Raw genomic sequence first — 25729 nt, forward strand, 5'->3', positions numbered from 1 at the left:
TGCATTCATTGGAAATTTGTACTGGTAGGTCTCTTCCTAGCCTCAGAGTCAAATCATATGCCTCTTTTCCCTTCTCATCTACCAAATAGACCACAAATCCAAAACCTGATATTTTAAAAGTTTATTTTTTTCCTAAGTGGTTTTGTAATTTCTTATTACTGTGTATATAGAATGACTATAGGAATGTTCTTTTATTTCTGAATAAAGTTGGACAAGAGTCCAACAGTAGTAGAGTACAGCTGAAGAGTACAGCAATAGTAAAGGATATATTGCCATATATGTTACTGACTATATTAAACAGTTATTTTTGGGTAAATTTAGTGGTACAAAGTTTTGGTGCACCTATACTGGGTTTGACCAAAATCCCTCGTTTTGGATAAGGTTTCTGCTGAGAATTTGGCAAGTGTCATCTGTTCTGTGGAGTTTGGAATGTCCCCTGAGCTGCTGACTCTGCCTGGAGCAGGCACAGGATTCCCTTAGGCAGTTCTATCATTAGGACATCTACTACAAATTATTTTCAATAATCCACAAAGCATTTGAGAATGGGCTAGGTGATATTTTGCTTACCTTGTGGCTGTAAATTGTCATTAAAACTGCACCCTGCACCTCACAAGTTTTGATGCATCCTAACCTTGAGTAAGGAATACCTGGAGCTGCAGTATTACAACCTCCTTTTTCCAGGGCCCCTGTTGTTTGCTTCCAGAGGGCACATTTCTGTTTCTCCTGTGGCAGCTATAAGGGCTCTAGACTGTTCTACCTCCCTTTTAAAATGAAGCAGAAGTTCTCCCCTTGGCTCAATTCTGTATCCTCGGGACATGGTGATATGCTGCTGGCATAGTCCAAATTTCTGGCACATATCCAGAAGTGTGCTGGAATGAGTGGAAAGCAACATATGCTTCTGAATTGTTTAGGACTGGTGTTCCTGCCAGCCAAGCAATGCCAGTGATTTTTTGCATCATCTGGCTGGTTGGATTGTTCCTACCTTTCTGTGGGCTCTGCTTTCTCCTTTGTCCTTTCTTTTTTTTTTTTTTTTTTTTTTTTTTTTTTTTTTTTTTTTTATTATTTTTATTTTTTTTTGTCCTGGGATTTTGAAGGTTGTTTGGAGGGCATGAATCTTACATAGAACAGAGCTGCATTCCTCTTCTATATCAACTCTTCTTGTCTCCTTGCTGTTAAACTTCCCTTCTTTTTGGTGCATTGCTTTTTGTAGCTAGTGCTGTCTTGTGCCTTTTTTTGCAGACACGTAGCTCTGTACTTGGAGTAATCTCCTTTCTGTTACTTTTTTATATCCTACCTCCTTATACTGCACAGATTTGATTCCAAAGTAGTGGAATTGATACTTCCTAACTTTTATCTCTTGGTTTAGATTGTATGAGAAAGTTTTGTCCTTTCCTATCAGGACATCAGTTTCACTGCAGTGACATCTCTATTAAAAATTATTCAGCAAAAGTCCTACATTTTAGGTGCTATCAGTGAATATCATAGTTACTATTCTTGCTTTTATCCTGCAGCATTTTTCCTTTTTATTTCTGTATTGTATCTTTCTGAAAGCTTCCTATCTGTGCTTTGGTAATGAATAATAATAAGCCTTTTCTTTTACTGCATTATTTACGGGTTGGCATTTTACAAATAAATACTTCCTTCCCATCTTGCCCACCTCCAAATAATTTGTTGAGCAAATTACAATTGGACAGAGATAATGAGAAAATAGCACTGAAAAGATATAAATTGTTGAGGGCTTTATTTTATCAAAATATTATATAGTTTTTAAAAAATTAATTGTATTCTATTAACAATTTGCTTCTATAGAAATTGTGTACAGTAAGTGTGCTCAAAGTATCATGGACTTTGTACCCAGACCTCTGTGCACTACTTGGCTTTAGATGAACTGAACATTTGCCATTAATTCAAAATTTCTTCTAAATGTATTAAAAATGAGGAGTCTCATTTTTAACAGGAGAAATACTGAGGGTGTTTTGAGGAAGACTGTGTGTCTTTGATGGCTTGGTGAGATGATATTTGCAACTTCCTCTGGTCACTTCTTATGTGACTCTTTTGCATGTTGGAAGTGTGGTCATGATGTTTTTGGCTCTGAGCTCGTGTTTTGTGGCCTTTCAAATGAGTCAGTGTGCTTTAAACTCACTTGTGCAGATACCCGTGTGGAGTGGCTGACATTGAGACAAATGTAAATGTTTAAAATGTATGTCACCCGAGGCTGAGCACAACTGTGGTGGCTTTTTGGTGGCATTCGTGGAACTGATTTCAACTTGAAGAAGGGATTTATCATCTTCTGACTTTTAGATCTTCTCAAGATCTTCAGTTCAAAGATACTTAGAAATTTGCTGATTGGCAAAGGGAGAAACATGCCTCCAAATTGGTTTTGTTTAAGATCCAGTTCAAGAAACAAATGTTGTATTGATTTTGAATAAGGTCCTCTTGTGTTAAAGCAGTGTTTTGCTTTAAAGCCACTGACAGGAATTTGTGTGTGTCCAGAGGAGCATTTTCACAAAACCAGTATGGGGGAGCATAGCCCACGCTGCTTATCAAGTTGTGGATATCACAGCTCCATGGGACGGCATTTGGGAATTAAATTCTTGCAGGGGTTGTTGCTCAAAATCTACTGTTACCTTAATCAAAGAGAATTGTACTTAATATTGAGATCAGCTTAAGGTATTCAGCATTAAATCTTCCTGAATCATACAGGGCAGTACCAGTTTCATTTTATCCAAATGAAATTAAGCAAGACAGAGCTGAGGAAGCTATCTACTCTTTATTTTTGGCTAAAATCAATATTTGGATTTAAAATTTTGGGTAGAAGCTGTCTTATATTGAAGTCTCAGCACTTTATCAGGAAATAATGGGGGAGGAGACAATTGGCAGATCTTGCTGTGTTTGTGGCTTTTTCTAGGCAGCATTTGTGTCTATGAAGCTGCATTTTCAGCAAAGGGCAGACAGACATGCAGGGTAAGGGCTGGTTCAGGTGCTATTCTGAGAACCAAACCTGGGAATATCTAGGTAAGGGAAGTTGGCAGAAATTTGGTTTCTTCATGCCAAAAAAGTCTTGAAGGCTTTATTCCCATTTTAGATTAGTTTCATTGAGTGTTGCTTAGGCTCTCTTTCATCAAATGCCTTTTTATTTCTCTGGTTGTTCTTCCATTTTGACCACATTTACTGTAATAATGCATTTCTCCCTCCCACTCCTCCTACACTACAGCCACACACAAATAACCTGCTGGCTTGTTTATCAACAGCACTGGTGATGATGTTTGTTCCACTTAGTTTTGGAGCTATTTTGCAATATGGGTAATACTTAAATGAGGTAAGTTTACTCAGCCTGGCTGTGACAGGCCCTGCAGCTTTCAAAACACAAAAATGTATATTACTGGAAAGGTAATTTATGAGTGGGTTTATTCCTTGTGTGAATTTTGTTAGCATATACTTTAATTTATTTGACATATTGTTTCTTTTCAATTCTCTCTACTGGGACAATGTCTGGTGATGGTGGTCATTTGTAAAATTGAACCACTGAGTTGATCTAGGCAGGAAAACCAAACCAAACATCTCCTTACCCCTTTTCTGCACTTTTAGTCTGGCTCATCTCTGGCATTCATTTTACATTGCATTCCTACAAAATATCGCTTTGGTACAAATTAAATAAAAGTGAATTACTGAGCAAGTTTGGGTAAAATGAGTAAGGGTTTGGAAACATTAGATGCTCTTAAGCTAGAACTAGACTTGGGGAAAGAAAAAGAGAATGAGGCAAGAGCAGTGCAGGATTTAACATTTACAATAAGGATGTTTGTGAAAAGCACTTTGGAAAACATTTTGAAACACCAGTGTGATGAGTGCCTCTCTGGTTGTAATCAATTTTACAGTTAAGATTTCATTAGAATTAGCGAGTCTCATTGTTTTTCTTGAACAATGTGAATTTTTTTCATCCCCAAATATGTTTCTTCTATGTGGGAAACTTGTTTCTAATGCAAATTAATACTCCATCCAAAAAAGTGCCTTTTTGACCTATTCTGGGTGTATCTCCAAAATACTTAGAGCTTGGAGCCATGATAAATTTGGTGAGTGAACACCAAGGAAATTCTGCACACTTTTTAACAAGCATTTCCAATTATTGCAAAATCCCATAAATCTGTGAGCAGGACTGATTCTGTTTTACTTCAGGGTGTTCCTGTTCTGAAAAGCCTTGACAGAAAGCAGAAAATTTATGTAATTCTGGGCAATCCTTTACATGACCATTACAACCTTCTCTTTTACAGAGCCTTAATTCTTTGAAGTAGCTGAATTTTATCCATCTAGGCTTCAGTTTGCCAGATCTAATAAAAACCTACAGCATTACACTGCATATTATGGTTATAAAAACTTCTGGTAGTCCTAATAACAAACACTTGCATGGGGCACAACGGCTGGGTTGCATCTCTTTCGTTCAGGTTCTCAAGCGGGGATTTGGATTTTAGCTGCAAAATCTACATATGACTAAGAGTCAGGAGACCTGCACAACGTCCCCCACCCCAGCAGTGTGAGCAGCAGAAATGCATGCTTATGCTGCCTGGGTGTGCAGCTGGGCCACACAGGGATGTGGGACTTGTCAGCTTTTAGCAGCTTTTTCTGTGTTTCCCTGGCTCAGTGGAACAGGGACACAGAAAATCCAGAGTGTCCTCACTGCAGCCCCAGAGAGCTCCCCAGCAGGGCCCCCAAATCTGGCTCACACTGCAGAACCAGAAAATAACACAGTAACTAAATAAATATATTTTTGTTCATTCACCATTATTTTTTTCCTTTCCAGTTTTTCAGAATGTTGCTTGCGTCTTACACGACTCTTACCAACATGGGTGACATATTTTCAGTGACTTTTAACTTGCATCATTTTAATGTGGGCTGCAATACTGTGCCCAGTTTGGCAAATACATCTGAAACAGGTGAATTTTGTGCTCAGTGGCACAAATTAGAGCTGGAGTAACAGTCTGAATTCTGTGGTGCTCTGGGTCAGTTTTGGGTTTTTTTTTTTTTTTTTTTTTTTTTTTGGTTTTTTTTGTACCACTGTTGTTTCAGTGGTAGTAGAGTGTTCATTCAAGGTCAATATTTTTCAAATTTTATATTTAGTCAGACACATGCAGGCCAAGTTCAGGCACTCCAAAATAAGGCTTAGTCCTCACTTAGTCCCCAGTGTTTGCTGCTCCTGTTGAAATCAATCAAATGCAGCTTTCCATACTTCAGTGTGATTGTATAATGATTAAACAGACACTCATAAAACTCAGACAAGCTGGAATCAAGTTTCACATGAATCTGAATTGACATTTTTCTTAATAGGATCCTTGTAATTAGTGATTACCAGATAAATTTAGAATGTGTGAAATGCCTGTAGGAATTGGAATTAAGAAGGGCAGGGGATGCCAAACACCTCAGATCTTTTGCTGGCAACCTTTCACTTTAAATTTCTGCCCTGCACATAGATGAAGCAGCATGGTTTCTATAAAATGTTCAGCTGTGGTTTCACATTAAGTTGATGTTACCAATAAAGAGAGTGACTTGTAATTGAAAACTGATTTGCTTATAAATAGCAGGTTTAGCTCTGGATGGCTCCCCTCTTCATTTCAGTGGTCCTTAAGATAGGTCTCATAAAACATGTAAATTTTCAGTTCTAGCAACTACCATAATGATATTGTTTGTTCAAAAGACAAGACTAAGGCTTCTGGGCTCCTTTTCTGATGAGCTAGAGGTGTATGAAGAAACATACCCAGGGCTGTCACCAGCCTGCAGCACAGGAGCAGAAAGATTCCTCTGGATGAGGTGATGTTGGCTCACTCTTTGTACAATGTCTTCTTCCACTTGAGACGGAGAGGTGATGCTTGCTTTTTTCATGTTTGGAGTTCTAATTCAAAATCTCTAGTTTCAAGGGATTATCTTAATGTGGACTGCTTACTGTTACCCTGTAATAGCCCTTTTCTCTGGGAGCTTGGTTTGGGATTTTTTGTCTCCCTTCTCTTTGGAAATACAGTGCTGGAGAGTAACTTGCCTGACCAGAGGGAAGCTTGTTAGAAGCTTGCAGAGTGCTTGAACAGCACACTCATACTCAATAACTTACATGTGGCTCCTTTTCTCTTCTCTCCAAGTGATTTAGATCAGAGTCATTACTCAAATTCTCTTAATTTTGGAGCAGTAGTTTTACTGGGCACTTCCATGTAGCATAAGAATTTTTTGGACAATGTGAGGATGTGTGAATTCTCGAGTATGAAAAATAATTGATTCTTTTATGATCATTAATAAAAGCCCTTTTTGCAACCCTTCCAGTGTTCCTGCAACTGCTGGCAGCTTTGTTCCTTGGGTAGATTTTTGTCACTGCAGCCAGAGATTATTGTTGCTCCTGCCCTTGCAGAACTGTCCCTGACACAGTGGTAGACTTAACAGTGGCTGGTTCTGGGAAGGAAGAAGTAGATTCCTGGCTCACTTGTCAACCATTTGTAGTTTATGAAGAATAAAATAGAAATACAAGACACTGTTATCTGTTCTCACTGTAATTAGTTACCTAACATTTTCCTCTTAGATTGTTGATGTTTTTACTTCCCCTTAAAAACTCCATTTTTTTCCTTCCCTGTGCTTGATAGATTCACTGTGAGGAGCTCAAAATGAAGAAAGGTGAAGAGGATTGCATGGAGCTGTGCCCCCATCAGTGTGTTGAGATGGAAAGGTACTGTGTTAATGTTACATGAAAAAAACTCCATTGTTAAAAATTTTTTGGGCACCTGCAGTTTCACAAGGTAGCGTTAGCTCTAGTGGTAACACTGAGAGAATTAAGTATGATGCAGTGAGTGTCCTCTGCCTTTCAGCTGAGGCTGCCTAGCAGGCAATGAGCTGACCTGACTTCAAGAGTTGGTTGTCCCCTGTCAGCTACTGTATGTTACATTTCCTGGCTGCATTTCCAAATGGTTTTCATCTGCCTGTCCTGCTCGTGCTGTTAGTAGATCACTGCAAATACCTCAGCTCTGTGTGGTAGACACAGACTCGAATCATGGGCTTGATTTCCTCCATAGGCTCAGCCTAGCTCAGCAGGGTGTTGGTGAAGCATCCCCATCCTGGCCCAGGCTGAAGCAGGAGGCAGAATGGGCTGCTTGTGGTGATGTTTGATTTGAAAAGAGTAGTGGTGTCAAGTACCAGTTAGAAATGTCAGCTCTGTGCAATTGCACTGCATCAGTGTCACGGCTTTCCAGAAGAACAAGCACATGTAAGATGTGAACAGACTTGTGGGACTCCAGCTGAATCTGCAGGCCAAGCAGCCAGTCCAGAAGGGGCTGTGGAAGGGATATAATTCCAAAAAGGCACATACTAAGGCCAGCAAAGTGCCCTGAAAGGGGCACAAGATTTTCTAGGCATTGACGTCCACAGAAAAAGAGGGAGCACTTGAAAAACCATCTAGATTTGCCTCCCTCCGTGTCCTTTTAGCTTTCAGTTCTTTCAACACATTCCTGCCACCTCCCCACAGCTTTCTGCATGTGTGCCTTTCAGTGGGAGAGTTCATCTGCTCAGACAGCACGTGCTGCTTGGTGGCTCTGCTTGGCCAAGCTTTCCAGCTGGTTGATTTTCATGGCAAAAAATCAATTCCCTTTCCACTGGTGATCCACACGCAGCTACGTGAGGCCTTGGGGCTGAGTCTGGGTGACAGTGCCCGACTTGCTGCCTCTCCAGGGAGATAGTTGTCTGCAACTCACTCATGGCTCCTTTGAAGCCTGAGAAAGTTGGTGGAAATAATTTAATTGGCTTTTCTGAGGTTTGAAGGCAGCCCAAATGTTGTCCATCATGAAGACAGTCAATATTAAGTCAATTAAGTGGAAGATCCAAGTGAAAGGGGGATGATGCTGTTTCCCTGACATACAGGCTGTATAGAGTACAGGAGTGAGGCAGCAGCATGGAAACTTCCCAAGGGACAGGAACATCCAGGCATAGAGGAAAAAAGTAACATAAGTTGATAACATCATAAATATAATAACATACATAAGTAACATCATTTAATGCAAACCAACAGCCATGGTCTTCTTGCATGTTGCAAATTTCCTGAGGGGAGTAGTGAAACACTGAGACACTGAGTGCCTGTGTATCAGTAGCTTTCCTTTCCTCACTGAGCTGGGATGGATTATAGGTGCTGCTTCACTTAATCACTGGGCCCCCCCTTTTTTTTTTCTTTTTTTTTTCTTTTTTTTTTTTTCTTTTGGCTTGTTTTTAGAGAAAACCAGATGTGTTTCCATTAAGAACATGCCCTCCTTTTGTTGTCATTTGTGTAATTCTTAAAATTAAGCAAAAGTATTAAGGAATAATTGTTTCTGCTCACATTAACAGCACACAGCTTCTCCAGATGTGGCATTTGACAGCCCAACAGCTGCTGGCTATTAAATGTGCCTAAAAAGGCCCATTCCTTTGTCATAAAGGGAACAGAAGTGTAGGGACGTTTATGGGGTGAGAGGCAGATGTTTTGGCTACATCAGATTTGAGGGAAAGTTTTAAGTGTTTCTCTGCTATGGTCACAGTGCATGTTTTAACCCCTATCATACACCTTATGGAGCTCTCTTCTTGGCACTGGGGTGAGATTATTCCTAATCCCACACTGACCTGTGGGACATCTCACTCTGAAGACAGAGCAGTTCTGCCAGGCAAATCTCAGCTGATGCTTGGTTGGCTTTCCAGCTCTGCTCTCAAAATACTGGATAAATTTTTGGGGTTGAAACTCAGCTTAAAATATTCAGCTAAAAACAATTTGAAATAATGTGTTGCCTTTTTTTTCCCCCTCTAAACTCTCTTTTTAAGTCTCTACTCATAATAATCAAAGGCAGGTGTTCTTTTTGTGTTTGTCCCAGCACAGTATGCTTTATGCCCAATAAACTATTTTTTATGGTGGTACATGTGAGGTGGAACATGGAACGAGTGGAGCTCAATTTCAAAAGTTCTGGTTCAAATTCCCAAGCCTAAACTTTGAGTGGAGTGTTGAGTACTGGAATAGCACCACGGGTCCTTAGGGAGCTGCACCGCTTTTAAACTATTCTCTATCAGCTTAGAGTCTGCTAAACCTCTAAGAGCTTATGGGGCTGCACAATTTTCGTTCAGTAACAAAAGTCTTTCTGTCTTCTTGGCAAAATTTTCTTTTTCCTATTGCTTATTGGACTGGAAATTTTTTGCTGTTTTTTAGTCTTAACTGGAGAAGATTTCAATATAAAAATCCCAATGTATTTGCATGAAAAAAACCCCAAGACTTCTACAAAACTGAATTAAAAGAGAGCAAATGTTCTGCAAAATTACATGGAATGTAAGAGAATAGGCTTGTTCTACAGATAAACTGTCATTTTTAAGAATTATATCCCTATTTTTATTCCTATTTTAAGTCTATTTCTAGAGCAAGTTAGATTAAATATTCCATAATTCAGTCTGATTCTTCCTTTCTCCCTCTTATTCTACAGGCCTTTTTCTGACATGAAGTCTATTATCATAAATAAGGGAAATATTAGCTGAAGCAATTAGTCTTGAAATTTGGCACATTTTAAATTTATCTGACTAGTTCTTTCTCCATAATTCAAATGCAGAAATTTCTTTTTTTCCATTAATTTATTTCCTAGGCTTAGCAAGCAAGAATCCTATATCCCAAATGCCCACCCAAGGGGATGAAGCACATGTTTTACCATTAAGCTCTGGAATTCATTTCCCATCAAAATATGACTCCATGGTGTTGGTGTCTGGCTGTAAATCCTGGCTTAAAGCCTTTTTTTCACAATTGTTTATGGTGTGTATTTGTGCTTTCACCACCACAAGAGAATGACCCCAGCACACCAGCCTTGAAATTAATATTTAAAATAGAATTATATGGCTTTGGTATTAGTATTGTGCAATAAATGCCTTGGGACGTCTTGCAGGTATGTCCATTGTTGCCATGCAACTGCTGTGAGTAAGGAATAATGCCAGTTTCCAGTCAAAAATGGGGAAAGCCAAGAGATGCAAAACTGGGACTCTTATGGAACTTCTGCCTTCTTACTTGAGGAAATTCTAGTTTTCAGCCTTCAATCTATGCTGCTCAAACCCAAAGAATGGAGCTGATCATGTTTTGGCTCTCCCCTTAAAGATGGAGTTGCTGTAAAAAGTATGTAACCATTTATAAACAAATAATCATTATTACTTAGAGCATGATACTATTACAAATAATATCAAAAAATAAAAATAGGCCAGTGGAGCTTAAAAACTGAAGTGGTGCAAAGGTGCTATATGTAGATTTTATATCTTTGTATACTTTAAAAAGTATACTTTAGAAAGTTTTAGCACGTAGAAGACATATATTTCATCTTGTATGAACACAGAAAAATTCTTTTAATGTTTTCTGAAAAATTTTAATGGTGCAGAGGTGTACCTGTGAACTCCAGGAAACCAAAAGCAATTTTGAAAACTGTTCTGTGCCGAATCTGAATGCTGTGTGCCCTCTAGAGCTCTCTTGGGGGAAGCTCTGGTAGTCAGATTCTCTTGGTCTGGGGTAGCTCCTCATCACAAGTCCCTTGATGTATTCAGGCACGCAGAGCATCTGTGTGCTCTCAAAGTCCAGATTCTAAATCAGACTTACACAGCAGATATGATTAATATTTTAGCCACCGTAAATGTGTCTTTCTGATTATCAAAGTGGCTGATAATAAAATGCTGATAAATGCACGAATAGTTTCTCAGTCTAAAACTGAAGTAACTTTTTGACTTTCATGATAGATTTCAGACACAGAGCAGGAATTGGTTTGTGGAGGTCTGAGCCATTTGTAGTTCTATTTCTTTTACCCAGGCACAGCTGGGTCCTGCTCTTGCCCAGGTAAATCCGGAAAGAAGAATGTAGGGAGAGACAAAGGTAGGAGCAGCCAGAGGTGAATATCATTTACAGCTACATCAAACTGTGATTAGCAGAGTAGAGGAATGAACACTTCCTGGCTGAAAAAATATATTAAAAGCCAACCCCCCACGTTTTTGGGGTATTTCTCAGCTTGGTTCATGCTCTGACCTCAGGAGGTTGTGGTCACACATCTCTACTTGCAGTGGCTAAACCAGCAGCAGAGCTGAGTTCAGCCTGCCTAAGCATTTGCTGCTGCATTCCTGCCAGATTGCTGCTCATCTTTTACAGTCCCCAGGGCTGCACCGGGGCATTATTACTTTATTCTGAGTATTTTTTCCTTAGGCTTTGCTGTTTCATTTGGCTTAAAAGAGTTTAAAAGCACTGGCTACTCTGCCCAAGCTGCGGAGTAGATTGTGCTGGCAGCTGGGAGTGGTAAATTGCAGCAGCGAGTGGCTGCTTCCGTGCTGTGGCTTTTCAGTTCTTCTGAGCAGCCTCAGAAACTGCGAGGGCTCTGCCCAGGGCATGTGCACCTCTGCTGCACAAAGCTGTCTCAGACAGCTCAGGCATCAGGAACTGGAGTCCAAATGGGCTGAAAGCGTTGTTTTCTAGGGAGGTGCACTTGAGGGTGCAGAGTGCTTGCTCTGGCTGCTACCTGAGGTGCTGGAACCTCAGCACAGAATTGCTTAGAAAAAGTGCCCCTTGCCTGGCTTCCCCAGGATTTTGCAACTTTTAGCCAGACAGAGGAGGGCTGGATTTCTTTCGCAAGGTTTGTTGCTTTCCTCCTGCAGTTTTCTCCTTGAGCTGCCACGTGGCGCCCATGTTGCTGCTGGGGCTCACCTGCCACCCACACACAGCTGAGCCTTTGGAACCTGCCACCAGCCCTCGGAGCAGCTGCAGCCCCCTGCACCACTGTAGAGTTCATAAAAATGTGCCTTGGGAAGGTCTTGCTTTTAATCCTCAGGGCCATGAAAGTACAGTTTACCTACCAGCAGCCAGTCAAAAAAAAAAAAAAAAAACCCTCTAGAATTTTACCACCCCTTATTTGCTACTTTTGGTATTTTATTTCCTCTTGGAAATGATTTTGTATCCATGCTTAGTGAAAATACATTTCTGCTACAGTCCCTGTGTTTTAAATATGGAGCATTAAATGAATCATTCTATGCTATCAGCATGAAATTCACCACGCTTATTTACTCTTACAATTAAGAGAGATGGGTTTGTGTATCAGGTAATTTTATCACTTTCACTTCAAGAGTTTCCTCAGAACCTGCGGTTCAATCCCTGAGGATTGCCTGTCTAAACTTCAGGAAGTATAATTGGTAAACTCCTACAGCTTTCGGTTTTTCTGGTGGTTCAAATAAAGAATTATGTATTTTCTGTTGAAATCAAGAAGTAATCTTGCTGTAACAGGTTGGTGATTTTTTTAAGCCTCGCAGTTTGCTTTCTGGTCACGCATTAATTATATTTAGAATTGGTTTAAGTTGATTAGGCAATGAAGTCTAAGCTTGCAAAAGAGATAAATCTTTCTTGATAACTTGGGTTCATCTAGGAGATTTAGGGGCTCATGTTAATTATTTCAGTTAGTTATCTAGAAGTCACATTCCACCATTACAGTGTATCAATTGAATCAGCCCTAGTTGCAAGTTTGTTCTATGAATTTAGAACAAGCCCTTATGTGCACCCAAGTCCTGTATATCCTTAGGGGAGAGACTGAAAGAAAATAATTTTCCCACCAAAAAATAGAATTTTAAGTGTTCTCAACACACCAGTTTTTTTACAAGGTACAAATGTTTTTTAAAAGGAACCTTTAAAGGAAAAAAAAATTGAAAATGCATGTCAGGTGTCTGCTACAAAGTGTTAGAGAAAACAAAATGTGCCATCAAAAGACTTTGTGAACTGAGCACCTAGTTTTGCAGTTTTAAACATATTCAACTATTTTGATTGCATTTTTGCTGAAGCTGAATTTAAAACTCTTGAAACTGTGAGTGAGTGAGGTTGAGGGCATATGGCAGTCTTCATACAATCCCCAAAAGGATCAATTTGGATTTTGTCGGTGAAAAGTGGTAAAATTCATAAAGGCTTCTTCTGTAAGTATTTTAAATTAATTTCTGCCACAAAGCACTTGGAGATTGTGTGTCACTGCCCTGGTGCTCTCTGCTTGTGATACCAGGAAGAAAGGGAGCTGGAGCCTGGTGCAGGACCAGCTCTGTGTTCTCACATTCAGAAGAAAGCCTCAAGTTCTGGTCTAAAGTTTAATATTGCTTTTTCTTCCTAAGCAGGTGTGAAAGTAAAGAGCTGGACGTTGAAATAAGGAACCTGATAGGGAAGAGCAACACTTTGGAGTCTTGTGAAGACCCCAAACCTCTTGCCCAAGAGAGGCTGAGCCCTCGGAGAACTTCGTCTTCCCTTAAGGTAATCGCAGTATGCTTTTGCAATATTTATCTGCCAGGAAAGAACATTCAGGGGATGTTCTCTGTGGGACTTGACTATACATGAAACTTTAGGATTTCTGAAATGATGCAATGAACTTGCTACACAGTTTTTTCCCTGATACAGCTGCTTTCTGGTATGAGGAAGAGTGACTGAGAAGGTACATTCTATAGTGCTTTAAAAGGTCAGCTAAACCCACTGATTATTATCCTAAGTGTGAAACCCTGTAACCAGATGTACCTTTTGGATAACACAGATCCTTGGGACTATGTAACCCCCAAAACACTCATTTTTGATGCATTTGGAAGTTCTGATTTAACTGGGAATGAGCAGAGGTGTGGGACACAAAGACCTGTGGAAGTGTCAGAAGGGCTTTCAGATGAATAGGAAGAGAGGAGGAGGAAAATTATGATGATTCAAACCCACACTTGTGTGGTATTGCAAACAGAAAATCGTAAGCCACCTGCTAAGGTGATTGTCTTTGCCTGCAGTGAAGCGGTGGTTAACAAGCCTGTCAGAAACTTGTTCTGGGTTTCCCTCTCAGTTTCACTCCTCTCCTCTGAAATATCGAGAATAGAAGGAATTTTCCCGTTTTCCACAAACTAGGAGCCAGGAGGAGGGAGGGGTGCAGAGGAGAGGAGTGATTAAACCGTGAATGATCCATTTGCAAGGGATGACACTCTTACCTGTGTGACTCCAGCGCGGGATGGGGAGAGGAAAACTGAAGGCTGCACGCCGAGGCACGATGCAGGAAATTAGTGAGGAGGTAAAAGGGAGATGACTCTCTTCTACGAAATCCGAAATTACACACAGCTGCTTTCACATGCAAACCGCCATCTCCAGAATGACTCATGACCTCGGGGCACGAAGCTGGGCCGAGACTAAGGAGACACCGCAGGGTCAGACCAGTGGGATTAGAAACGGTGAGAGAAGCCACAGGGAGCGATGGGGATTCCCGGAGGCGGGGGAGAAACAAGCGTGGTGAAGCACAAGTCAGTGCAGAACCTAACTGTGAAATTACAAGCCACAGATGATCCATGGAAACAGCGGGTTCCACGTGTTAGCCTCTCTCCAGCAGAAGGAGACATAGGATTTGGGGGATTTGGGGAATGTGAGGAGTAAAGAGAAAGGATGTGCTCGCCTGGACCCTTTCTGAAGGATGTTGCAGTGCTTCACACGGGAGACCGTGGCAGTATTTAATCTCTGGTGCTTTTATGCTCTTTGCATTTATAGCACTTCTTGCCTGTAAAATGTGTGTGTATTTGTGGTTTTCAGAGCTTAAAGAGGGACACTTGATAATATTTCTGCACTAGACATATGCTGGCTGTTTTTTATTTATACTTCTAAGTCAAGCAACTTTTCACTCAGCTGGTTATTGAGCTGGGCTTCAAGTGAGTGACAGCCTGACAGTCCTGTTGAGCTTCAACAATCTCAGTGTAAGATGCTAGGAGTACCTGTCTTGAATTGTGTGTTTTGGGAAAGGAGGTCATATTTTTAACACCTGGTAGACTTTGTGAAGATTATGAAATAATATTTTTTAAAAAACCCCCCACCAGAAAATAACCATTTGGGAAATTATACTGATTTGGACTTAAAATGAGGGGCCAGTTATATGTTTAAAAGTTAAGAAAAAGTTACTAATGAAATAAAAGTGTACCTTTCCCTATAGTGTAATTCATCAGAAAGTTATTTGTCAGAGACAGCAGGTCATTTTCATTCTCTAAGATTTTTTTGGCGTGAAGAGTGTAAATTGCACTCTTTAGTATGGCATTTCCATCTGACCTCAAATCACATTCAAACCTAATCTATAAGTGTCTCTAAACAAATTCCCCTTTTTGCCAGGATTTTTTTTCCATAAAAATTTATTAACTTTTCAGCACATCTTTCAGTCTATGATTCCTTCAGTTGCAGCTTGTCCTGATGCTGCATTCTTCATTTCAGGAAAGGGAATAGATTTTAATTTTTTAGATTTGCAAATTGTCATCCAATTATTTTCACATGAAACTTACATTTTAATCAGCAGGCCTGAGTTTGTGAATGCTCAGGTACTTGAAAGCCTTATGGTCATTTATGCTTCATGGATAAAGCGAATCCTGAAGCAGGAGCCTGTGCTCAAATATTTTGATTTACTCCAAAACCATGTATTGCTCTATTTTTATCTGGTTCCCACATATTAAGACACAAATTAGCATCTGACATAGTTAGTGAAGGGAAAATCCCTTTCTAGCAGACCTCTCTGGTGAGGCACAGGGACCAGGTTGAGGCAGGAAGAGGCAGATTCTTCTTCTGGTTCAAGAGCAAATTTTATTCTTCAGCTAAAATTTCTCATTTTTTTACCATTTCACCACATGCCTCAGAATGGGAAAATGGATATTGTGGCAAACACTGCTGGCAAAACAGGTTCAGCAATAGAGCCAAAAATCAAGTTCAACTAAAACATAAGTAAAGTGAAGGCTCCCCAAAAGCCACCAAATTTTAATCCAAGTAATCTTAATCTCAGAGTTAATCTAGCTTCTACAAGTCTGCAACTGAACAATAAATTAAAAAAATTAAAATAAAAAATCTTCAACAAACCTCACAGCAGATGAATGATCAGCTAGGAAAAATATATGACTTTATCTTTTTGCATTATTTTGTTATCATCAAGGAAAACCTCACATTTGCTTGCATCAGGGCTTTTAGTGATTCTTGGTTTCGCTGCAGTTACTGAACAGACAGAATTTTCAGAAGTGAGAAATGGTTTTCATTATCTGAATTTGAGTGATATTTTGTAATACTGTGACACAAGTCGTTCCCAGAATTAAGATCCAGCACTCTGAAAATGAGAACTTTTATCATCTTGCAGTGTTGAGGCTTGTGAGAGTGTTCAGTGCTGGCCACAGCTCCAAGGCTCTGATTTGTCTCCCACTGCAAGCTTCCCAAAGATGCCTAAAAGGCCTTTATGCTCAGGAAGCTCAGGTCATCCTAGAATACAAACTAAAATATTTTTCATTTTTCAACAGGTCATTAAAAGAAAACAAAACAACACTCTCAAAACTGCTACTAATAGAAATTACAGAGTATAATGGAAATCAAATAGAAATTAATAAGAGGATTCTAAGTTGTTATAAGATGCCACCTGGGAGTTAACTTAGGAAGTGTGAGGGGCAGCAAATTCTCCCATTTACTTCCTGAGCAGCTTTTTCCATACCTGGCAAATTTTTAGGTTTGTAAATGCTTTTACAGTCTGGAATTTTCCAAGCAATTTAAAACTGTGTGTTTTGTTCAATAGCTTCAAACCAAGTATAAATGCTTTAAAAGATTTGTAGGGCTTTTTGAATTCTGAAAACTGATAGGTCTCAAAGTGTCATTCTTTCAAGGATTTCTGTGTAACTGAGGTTTCTAGAGTGCTATTGTACAGCCAAGTTTTTCTTGATAGCAGCAAACAAATGCAGTGTCTTTATCACTGCGAAATCAATGAAAATGAATGTTGTCATCTCCTTCTCTTTCTTTTTGGTGCTATTAACTGTTTTCACAGAGACAGACAATGATTTTGCTTCAACCTCCCAGTTTTGGCTGGAAGAATACCATCACCTCTGAAGAGCTTGAGATTTTGTTCCCTACTCATTGGCATTTCTTCTCTTCATACGGATTTCAGACATACTCTTGTTTCTCCAATCTGTTTTTATGTGGCAACCAGTTATCCCTATGAATACTAAGGCATTGAAAAGTACTTTAGTCTTAGTTCTAGTCTGTCCAATTTTATGTAAAATCATTCACTTCAAGTGGTCATTATTGCAGTCATGAAGAAATCACTAACAAGGTGTTTTAATGTCCAGGTAGCTTTCCAGGAAACTACTCAGCTCTCCAGGGAACTGTTGTGACCTAAATTATTGGTCTAACCAAGGTCTCAGCCTCATCCTCTCTTCCAAGTAATTTGAGCATCAATGTCTTTCAAGTGGGAGCTGTGGTTCATGAGTGGGGCTGTGCCCTGCTCTTCTGCCCCACTGAGGGGACCTCTCAGAGCCTCACTCACCACATTCCACCTTGCTCTTGTGAGGAAACCAGAAAGTGGGGCTGCTTTACCTTGCAGGCCACATCATAAAATGCAGTTGTTCAACCCAAGATTTCTCCAAAAGTGAGCGTGCTGCTGGTGTGGGGATGAGATTGGTGAGTGGGAGCTGGGGAAGGGACAGTGTCTGTGCTTGAGAGGCATCGCCCTCAAGAGCAGATGTGCAATGTGGAAGGCTTGTGATTGTATTTTTATTAAGCAAATGTCCAGTGTTGGTGCTTTTCTGCACCAGTTTATAGTCTTCAACCTGATATGCTCAATGTCTAGCACTGATATAGGTACAGATGTAGTTCTTCTAATTTTTGATGAATAGGATGACTCCTATGTAGAATCTGAAATGTCTTCATTAAAATAACCTTTGTTTTTAAATTTTTCTCTTGATACACCACAAGTTTTCCATCTGGTCCTTAAACCAAGAGAAAAATGGAAAGAACCTCAGGGTAGCAGGACATATTTCATATGCAAATATTATAAACCAGTAGCTTTCTTCCAAATTGGGGTTTCTATCTTGCAAAAGAGGAGTTGCTTAGTCATACATTGTGAACCAGATATCTGGAATGTGGGTGCAAAATTTCACCATTTCACAGGATTACTTTACTTTCTCTAAATCTGTTTTTGGAAATTGAAAGATGTATTTCTATTATTTTATGTCGAATTTCACAGGTTAGCTTTCATTTCATTCCTTCAAAATGAAGTAAGCAACATCTGCTGCCACTGCAAAAGCCATAGACCCAGAGATCTTTCCACAATAAGGAGTAGTATTTTTCTTCTATGCTTCCCTCTGAAATCCATTAATATTCAGAATTCCAAGACTGAGGACGTGAACACTTTGCACTTTTCTGTTTCATTCTGACTTTGTATAGGAAGTCAGTGCAAGCCTTTTCTTTGTTAATCTTTTCTGTGAGTTTAACTTGGTAAGGCTAACATCTTCCTTCAAATGGGAAACTGAGACACAACTTTGGAGTGTTGGGTACCTTTGAGTTCTCAAGTCTTGAGTGTCTTGAAGCTGGATCCGTGCTCAGGTAAGGCAAGTGGCAGAAGTGCAAATACAATGTTGGTCATTCTTCAACTATGTGCAACTTTTCTTTGGGGAAAAAAATCAATTTTCCAGTGTTGGTTTTCCCCTAAACATCTTGGGGTTTTTGTATGGGGGTGCTCTTCCCTGTAGCTGTTAACAGACTTTGCTATTGCTCCTTTAGAATCATGACTCACTCATTCTTCTGTTCTGATAATCACTCTTAGTGTCAATAGTTGTTGTAATTACTGAAGTCATTTTTTTATAACTGGAAGCAGGGATAGAAAAGCCTGTCCTCTTATTTACTGAAAAAGCAAATACTCTTCCTTCCCTTGCATGCAACTTCCTCTCTGGGGGGAACTGGCCAGACAATTGTGACTTCCATGCACACAAAGCTGCCTTGCCTGGCACATTAGTCATAGGCATTGTGCTTCATCCATTCTGGGAAGCCCCAGCCAGGAAGGAGGAAAAGGTTAAAATCAGAATTCCACCACTACTTTCTGGATCGTAGCTGCTTCCACAGGCAGCACTCCTGGATCTTCTGGGTCTGAAAGCAATTCTCCTGCTCTTTCAGCCAACATAAAATCTGTTTTCATTGCTCTTCTTCCTCCAAAGAGCCACAGTGAAGGAAACACTCCAGGCTGGCTTGGATGCAACTGGGCAGGTGGGAGTGACATGGAAGCTCCATCAGAACCATTGCAGGTAAGTGGCAGTGTTGGCTGTTCTCTGAAGTGTTTTCTGAACTAGTGCAGGTCACTCTGTAGATTGACAATTATGGGCTGATCTTGGTGCTCTAATAGATTTTTCTCAATCATTCAAACCGTGTAAGAGTGGAAGGAAATGTTAGAAATACTTTTGCAAATGGCATTCTTAGAAGCCCTTTTCTAATGGGGTTTTTTGACCTCCAGAAGTTGCACAAAGGGTGCAAAGTGGTTCATTTGAGTGATCCCCTAACTTCTGTGAGCAGTATTTGGGCTAGTTGGTGCCAAGTGTATGTGTAGTTGAGTTGTCCTATTCACATTATTACCATTTTTAAATATGTTCTTCAATATATGCCTAAGGCCCAGATGCTGAAAGCAATTCAGCATGGGAATAACTTCATTAGCTGCCAGGTATTGCTTCAGATACTCTAAATTAAACACAACTGTGAGCTACAAGAAGAGGGATTAAATGTTTTCTGGCATGGAAGTCAAGGGCTCCACATCAGAGTTCAGCAGGACTGGCCATGGGGCAAATATGTGGTTGGGATTTTTGCCTTTGAAAAGACACAGCAACACTGTCTTTTGATCTTCATTGGTATTCAGCATTAAATTCTCTATCTACAGAAAATTTATTCCAGACCTCAGAAGTGCTCACACCATTATTCTTGTTTTTCATATATTGGTTGAAAATTTAGGGAGGGAAACAAAAACTGCTGAGCATGTATCTAACCAGAGTATGTTCTATTTTTATGAGGCCATCTCTTTTTTTCCAGTTCTCTCTCTTTCTTGCTAATAGATCGCAGGTTTCTTTCCATGACAATCCATAGAAACTTCTTGGAAATTTTGATATAGAACACTGCCATTATAAAAATGAGGGTCTAGCTGCTGCTGTCCTGCATGGGTGAAACTCCACACTTGAAAAAAATTGAACATTTGCAGACTGATCTTCTAAATTTCTCCAAATGGCCTATTTGTTTTCTGTATTTTTTGCTTTGAGCCCATTGTGCTAAAGTTTATCACCATGGGCCTGCAAGCACTTATCAGGGGCAATCCTACTAATTATTCGAGTTCTTCTAAATGAGGGGAATTACTCACACCCACTCCAAGTCATGCTCAACTTTTGTGGCTTGTACTACTTGTTTGTATTGTCATCTGCAAGATAATTAAAAACCTCTTTCGTGTTCCGTGTCTCAGATGGTACAAATAGATACAATTTTGGTTATTTCAGTGGCTATTTGCATAATGCTTCAATTAAAACACAGCCTGAGTGGGTTTAAAGCAGGTGTACTCTCCAGAATCAGCTGCCAGCAGGTGTGAAGGTATTTAGATACAAATTTGGTGTAAGAAAAAGTTTGTTTCAGTTTCATTTTGTGCACCTGTCAGGGTGGATGGGAGCTTTACAAGAGAATCTTGAAGAGAATAGGCCAGAAGGGTTAATTTTTGAACATTGCTTTTCTCCAGTCAAGGCACACATTACTGAGCAAAAAGAAGCCTTCGTCATCTAATTCTCTAGAGCAACAGATCCTCACACTGGAAGGACAGAGACGAGAGGTAATCTTAAATATACCCTTAACCACATGATGACTGATTGTACATGCCTATGAATCTGGAAGAGCAGAGGTTTATTTAGTACCAAGGGCAAATTTTATTAATAACCACTATTGCTAAAGGCCAAGGAACAACAAGCAGGGTTTTGCACTCAGTACTATCCCAATCAGTAGGAGTCTTCCATTCATTTGTTTGAAGTCAAAGACTTTCTAATTGGAAATATGGTCATGGAACTTGTAGCAAACTGGCAGGAAAGTCCCTGGCCATTTAGGAGTTGCCGCTTTGGATTTGTGCAGTGTTGCAAATGATCCACCTGTAGCTTGTTGTGTATTTGCATGTTTCCTGAGTGTTGCTTCCTGAATGTTCATGTGCTTTAACTGAAATACCAAAGCACTGGCAGATGGGCTGCAAGGCTTGCCAAACCTCAAACTTGCCTCTTCTGAAATAAATGAACTGGCCAGATGATGAGGAGGTTGGGAACACTCACTGACAGAGGATTAGAATGCCAGTCTGTTTTTGATTTACTGAAAATGTTGAAATAAGTGTTATTTACTGTACCTTCCTGGTAATTACAGCTTTTGGAAGTGAACAAGCAATGGGATCATCAATTTAGAAGTATGAAACAGCTTTATGAAAAGCAGGTAACAATGCTGACAAACTTCTGTTGCAATATGTGTGCCACCTGCTGACAGTTAAGTCTGTGTTTAAATACCAGCCAGCCATAGCCATGATAAATATCTTACTTTGTCTTGATTTCATAAATTGAAAAAATGTCATCATATAAAAGTGAAGCCAATGTGTGCCAGTCTTCAGCAGGACAAACTAACCAGAGAAGCAGAGTGTCCCTAAAATAGTAGGGTCAGTGTGGACATGACAGCAGAGATCTTCATGCCCTCCACACTGTAGTAAAAATTGCACAGAACTGAGAGCACAATTAACTGAAAATCAGCCTGGTGTGCCCAGCTCCTGATCCACATCATCACCCATATGCTGGTGTTTGTCCCATCTCTTGTGAAGTTTTGGTAAATTCTCCATGAAAGTTGTCCTCTGAAAGCAGAGACTCTCAAAACGAGTTGTAAAGACATATTTTGATTTCTGTTATTTTTCCATCCAAGATCCAGTTGACATAGCTTTTATTCCTTGCTTATTGCTTTTGGTGTCATTGCTGCAGACATTATCACCAGCTGCCTAGTGAAGTTCAGTGCTTACAATTTTGTCTGGTATTCCAGAACCCAAGTTGGTTCATTGACTGACACTCCTCATCTACTGTTTCCTGCTATGAACAGGAAGTTTATAGAATGAATTCATGTGCTTATATTTTCTCTAATATTTTCCAGAAATCTTTGCCAAGCTCTGAAAAATTCCTTTTCTTTTACCCCCAAAGAGAAGAGGAATCCAAATGGATCTTCCTCATTTAATCTAGAACTGTTTTTATGGCTCTGGCTCAACGCCATGAAGGTGCTGTGCCTTTCAGAATCCTCAATGAGCCCAGCATGGTGTCACTTGCTTTTCAGCTGACAGAGATGAAGGCAAGGCTGGACGTGTCGGAGATGAGAGTGAGCGAGCTGGAGCAGGAGAGGCACCAGCAGCATCCAGAGGAGGAGAGGTGGCGAGTGCTGGGCAGAGAGAGGCTGTTGCAGGAAAAGGTAGGAGGGTGCCCTGTGGCACCTCTTTTGTGCTCTGTGGTGAGCTCTCTCTTGCCTTTCATCTTTCTCCCCTTGTGTGAGGCAGAGCGTGGGTTGTGCACAGCCCAGAGGTGAGGTTGTGGCTCTTCAATATCCTACCCAAGGCTGCTAAGCTGCCTCATCACAGAACTGTGTATAGAGAAAGAGTCATTTCCATATGACTGGCAGACAGCACATTAGTGTGTGGGGGAGTAAAGAGCAGGTTGATTTCTACACTGCACAGATTTCCCTCCTCATAGTTCAGTTCAGGGTGAATTTCTTTGTGAAGGAAAATGCTGCAGGTATTTCAAATGGCAGAGGAACAGCAGTGCAGATGTTATACAAAGTGCTTGGCAAAAGATACTCAAGGAATTAATGCAGCTCCAGGTTTTGGTATTGACAGTACAGGCTCTTGTACATGTGCAGCTATCTCAGCTCCCTGCAAATATTAGTGACACTGTCAGTGCATTTATCAGGGCTGCAAGTGTCTGGGCTGATCAGCTGCTCCAGAGTGGTGTTCACCTCACCCTCGGAGTGGTTGGGCTGCTCTTTCAGGACTCCTTGGGACCTGGCTCATGTTGTGGGCTTCTGAACCTAAATTTAGATCCCTGAGCTGGATCCCCACCTCAGTAAAACCACCAGCCTGAATGATGGGCACCTACATAAAACTTTGTGCTCCGATTTAGAAATGCCTCAGCGTGGTGCTTCCTGTTCTCATTCTGCTTCATGGTATCATGTACTTCATGACCTCTAGTGAGAGTTTCTAGATGGTGATGATGGCTGAAGTTGGGCTTCTCTATTCACGTGGTAACCTGAAAAAAAGTGGCTATTGCATCACTTCCAGGGTCAGATAAAATGTGAGTTAGTTGCTGCAGGAAAAGAAATGCAACCCTCTTAGCTTACACCTGCATAAGCAGAACATTCATCTTACTTTTTTATCAATTAGTTCTAGCTAAGCACATATTGATTCCAAATCCATAGAGCAATTTACATGTTCTAAGACAAACTGTGTTATGTACTTGCTGAATCACTTTGCTCTGAGTGTTGATTCAATGTGAGACAGCCCATATTTCTGTTCACGTTACTGCCTTTTAATGTAGAATACCTGGGAAAATAACTACTATTTTATAAAAATAAGGATGAGTAGTACACTCTCTCAGATTTTTTTACTGCATACATGAATAATGAACTAAATGACGGTATAATCCAAAACTTTTTTATGGAGTCAGGTTTACCAGCATGGAACTTTGTTCTTAAATCTGCAATTTCTTTAAAGTTACACACTCAGCCAATAAGTGCTTGTCAGCTTGAGCAAGCTGCTGGATGAGTTCCTATACTTATTGCAGAGATACCCTGCTAATCTTGCCTGGTTTTTGGAGAAAATGAAATGTCCCAGCTGACTGAGAGCACAACAGAGTTAAGCTTCCTCATGTATAAGTAAGTTACTCAGGGGTATTTTTCACTGTCTTAGTTAGCACATGGTGATGAAATTCTGATGAGCCCAAACTGCAACTGGCTGCACAGAGATGAGCCTTTTATACATAAAAAAACCCCATTCCTGTGGTGTGCTGTGCTTGTGATTGTTGGATCTCACTTTTTTATTCACATAAAGCAGCTGCAGAAAATATTTGCAGTACTTTTTTCTCCTGTTTTTGTCTTTAGTGTTGTATGGCACTGGGAATGGCTGGGACTCCACCAGCATTAGCCCTGGTCTTATTCTCTGAGTACATAAGAGAAATGCAGGTCTGGGGTAACAGTGGGTGTGATTTTGAACTGCTTGGCCTGCCAGCATTCCCATGCCTTCATGCAAACTGCAGAGAGCAGGGATTTAGTCTGGTATGTTGTCTCTGTCTCATCATATGGTGAGTGGTCAAAACAATTTCTACAGACTTTATCATATCTGTGTGTACTAATGATCTGCCTTCCTGCTGCCTCCCCTCCCAACTGTGTTTGGGACAACAAAAATGCAGCACATCTGTCAGACAGAAGATTGTTTGGAAAATTGTTCTTGAAAAATGTTTCCATCTGCTTTTCTGCAGCATCTCTCTGTATTTTTGCACCCCAGAAAGATACAGAGGTCCTTAGTGAAGCTCTCCATGAAATGAAGGAAGAGAACAGGCTCCTGAAGCAGAAGAATGCCTCGATGACCAGGAGGAAGGAATACTATGAGAGTGAAATAAGCCGTCTCAACAAGGTAGGAACAGGAGTCAACTACTGATTCCTCTAATTCTGGGATCTCTGTTGTCAGTGACCTACTAGATACCATCTTTTCAATTCTGGGTGAACAACCTGGTGGCAAACACATGATCACCATTTGGAAGCTGGGGAAATGAGCCAGAACTCACTTCAGCTCAGACCTGTGCGTGCAGGGTCTAAATCCTTGGCAGGTAGCAGGTTGCATTGCAAGGAGAAAAATCCAGAGAGTATTTGGCTTCTCCTATTAAACCTCTCCACATGTCATGTCTAAGCCCTTTCTACATCCTCTCTCCTCAGAGCAAAGGGGAAATGGTACAAAGATGCTTTTGTGTGCACCTAATAAAAGACTGTGGTTGAAAAGAAAGGTCACACAGCTTAAAAACTCATTTAACATGTATTTTGTGTTTGAGAATGATGGCTTCTGTTCAGAAGACATGGTTCTGTCCTATTGCTTATACTCATACACACTTCATACCTATATTATGTGTATATATGTCTCACTGAGGAAATTGTCATGAAATAGCTACATGGAATTTTTTTTAACCAAGGAAAGTAATAAATACAATTTTGTTTAATCAAATGATCACATAAAGCAGTGGGTGTTTTCTAACAATTTTGTATTTCATGGTGAACCACAAACACTTCCTGAGGAAATGCATTGCAGTAACCATTGCTGTATAGCTTTAATAAGTGCTTTAATAAGCTAAAGGGCCATAATGTGCAAAAGTCAAGCCAAAAACACAATGCTGCCATAAGAAAAAATCTGATAGAATCCATGATATCTAGCTCTTCTTGAAATGCATTGACAGGACTTGCTCAAAGCTCCAGTCTAACTTTAGTTCAAGGCCTTGTTTGTTAAGCAACTTATTGAAAAGTTTTATTTGTTAGACAACAAATGATGTGACTGTAATAAGACAGGGTATATAGACCATTCTTTTAAATGAAGCATCAATTTCATAGACACTTTCCCAACAGTAATTTACTGATTTTCTGTGTGTTTGTGTCCTTCACATCTCATGTCATGAATACACATGAGACAGGAAGGGACCCTCTGTGCCCTTTTAACTTTAGTCCCCTGCTATTTCAGGTTCAGCCACTCAAAGTTATTACAAATTCTCTGAAATCAAACAAATTTTTCTTCTTATGTGAATGGATAAAGCAGGGTCTCACAGTATTGTGTCCAAATGCAGTTTAAAAACTATATGCACTTTACCATAACTTTTTGAAGATTGGTTTTCCGGATTTTTCCCTTTTTTCCTGCTCCATAATTCTAAC

At 40.1% G+C, this 25729-nt stretch overlaps 1 protein-coding gene across 1 annotated transcript in view; it reads left to right on the forward strand.

Annotated features, from left to right (window-relative positions):
* The first annotated feature begins 4058 nt into the window (after positions 1 to 4058).
* TNIP3 (TNFAIP3 interacting protein 3) overlaps positions 4059 to 25729 on the forward strand; it is a 34391-nt gene continuing 12720 nt past the window's right edge. The window contains exons 1-8 of the mRNA XM_077782651.1: positions 4059 to 4070; positions 6615 to 6697; positions 13129 to 13261; positions 18961 to 19047; positions 20508 to 20597; positions 21170 to 21235; positions 22109 to 22240; positions 24324 to 24452. Of these exons, the coding sequence (XP_077638777.1) occupies positions 4059 to 4070; positions 6615 to 6697; positions 13129 to 13261; positions 18961 to 19047; positions 20508 to 20597; positions 21170 to 21235; positions 22109 to 22240; positions 24324 to 24452 (732 nt within the window). The remainder of the gene's footprint in view (positions 4071 to 6614; positions 6698 to 13128; positions 13262 to 18960; positions 19048 to 20507; positions 20598 to 21169; positions 21236 to 22108; positions 22241 to 24323; positions 24453 to 25729) is intronic.

Source organism: Lonchura striata, chromosome 4, assembly GCF_046129695.1.
Source record: "Lonchura striata isolate bLonStr1 chromosome 4, bLonStr1.mat, whole genome shotgun sequence".
Lineage (NCBI taxonomy): Eukaryota > Metazoa > Chordata > Aves > Passeriformes > Estrildidae > Lonchura > Lonchura striata.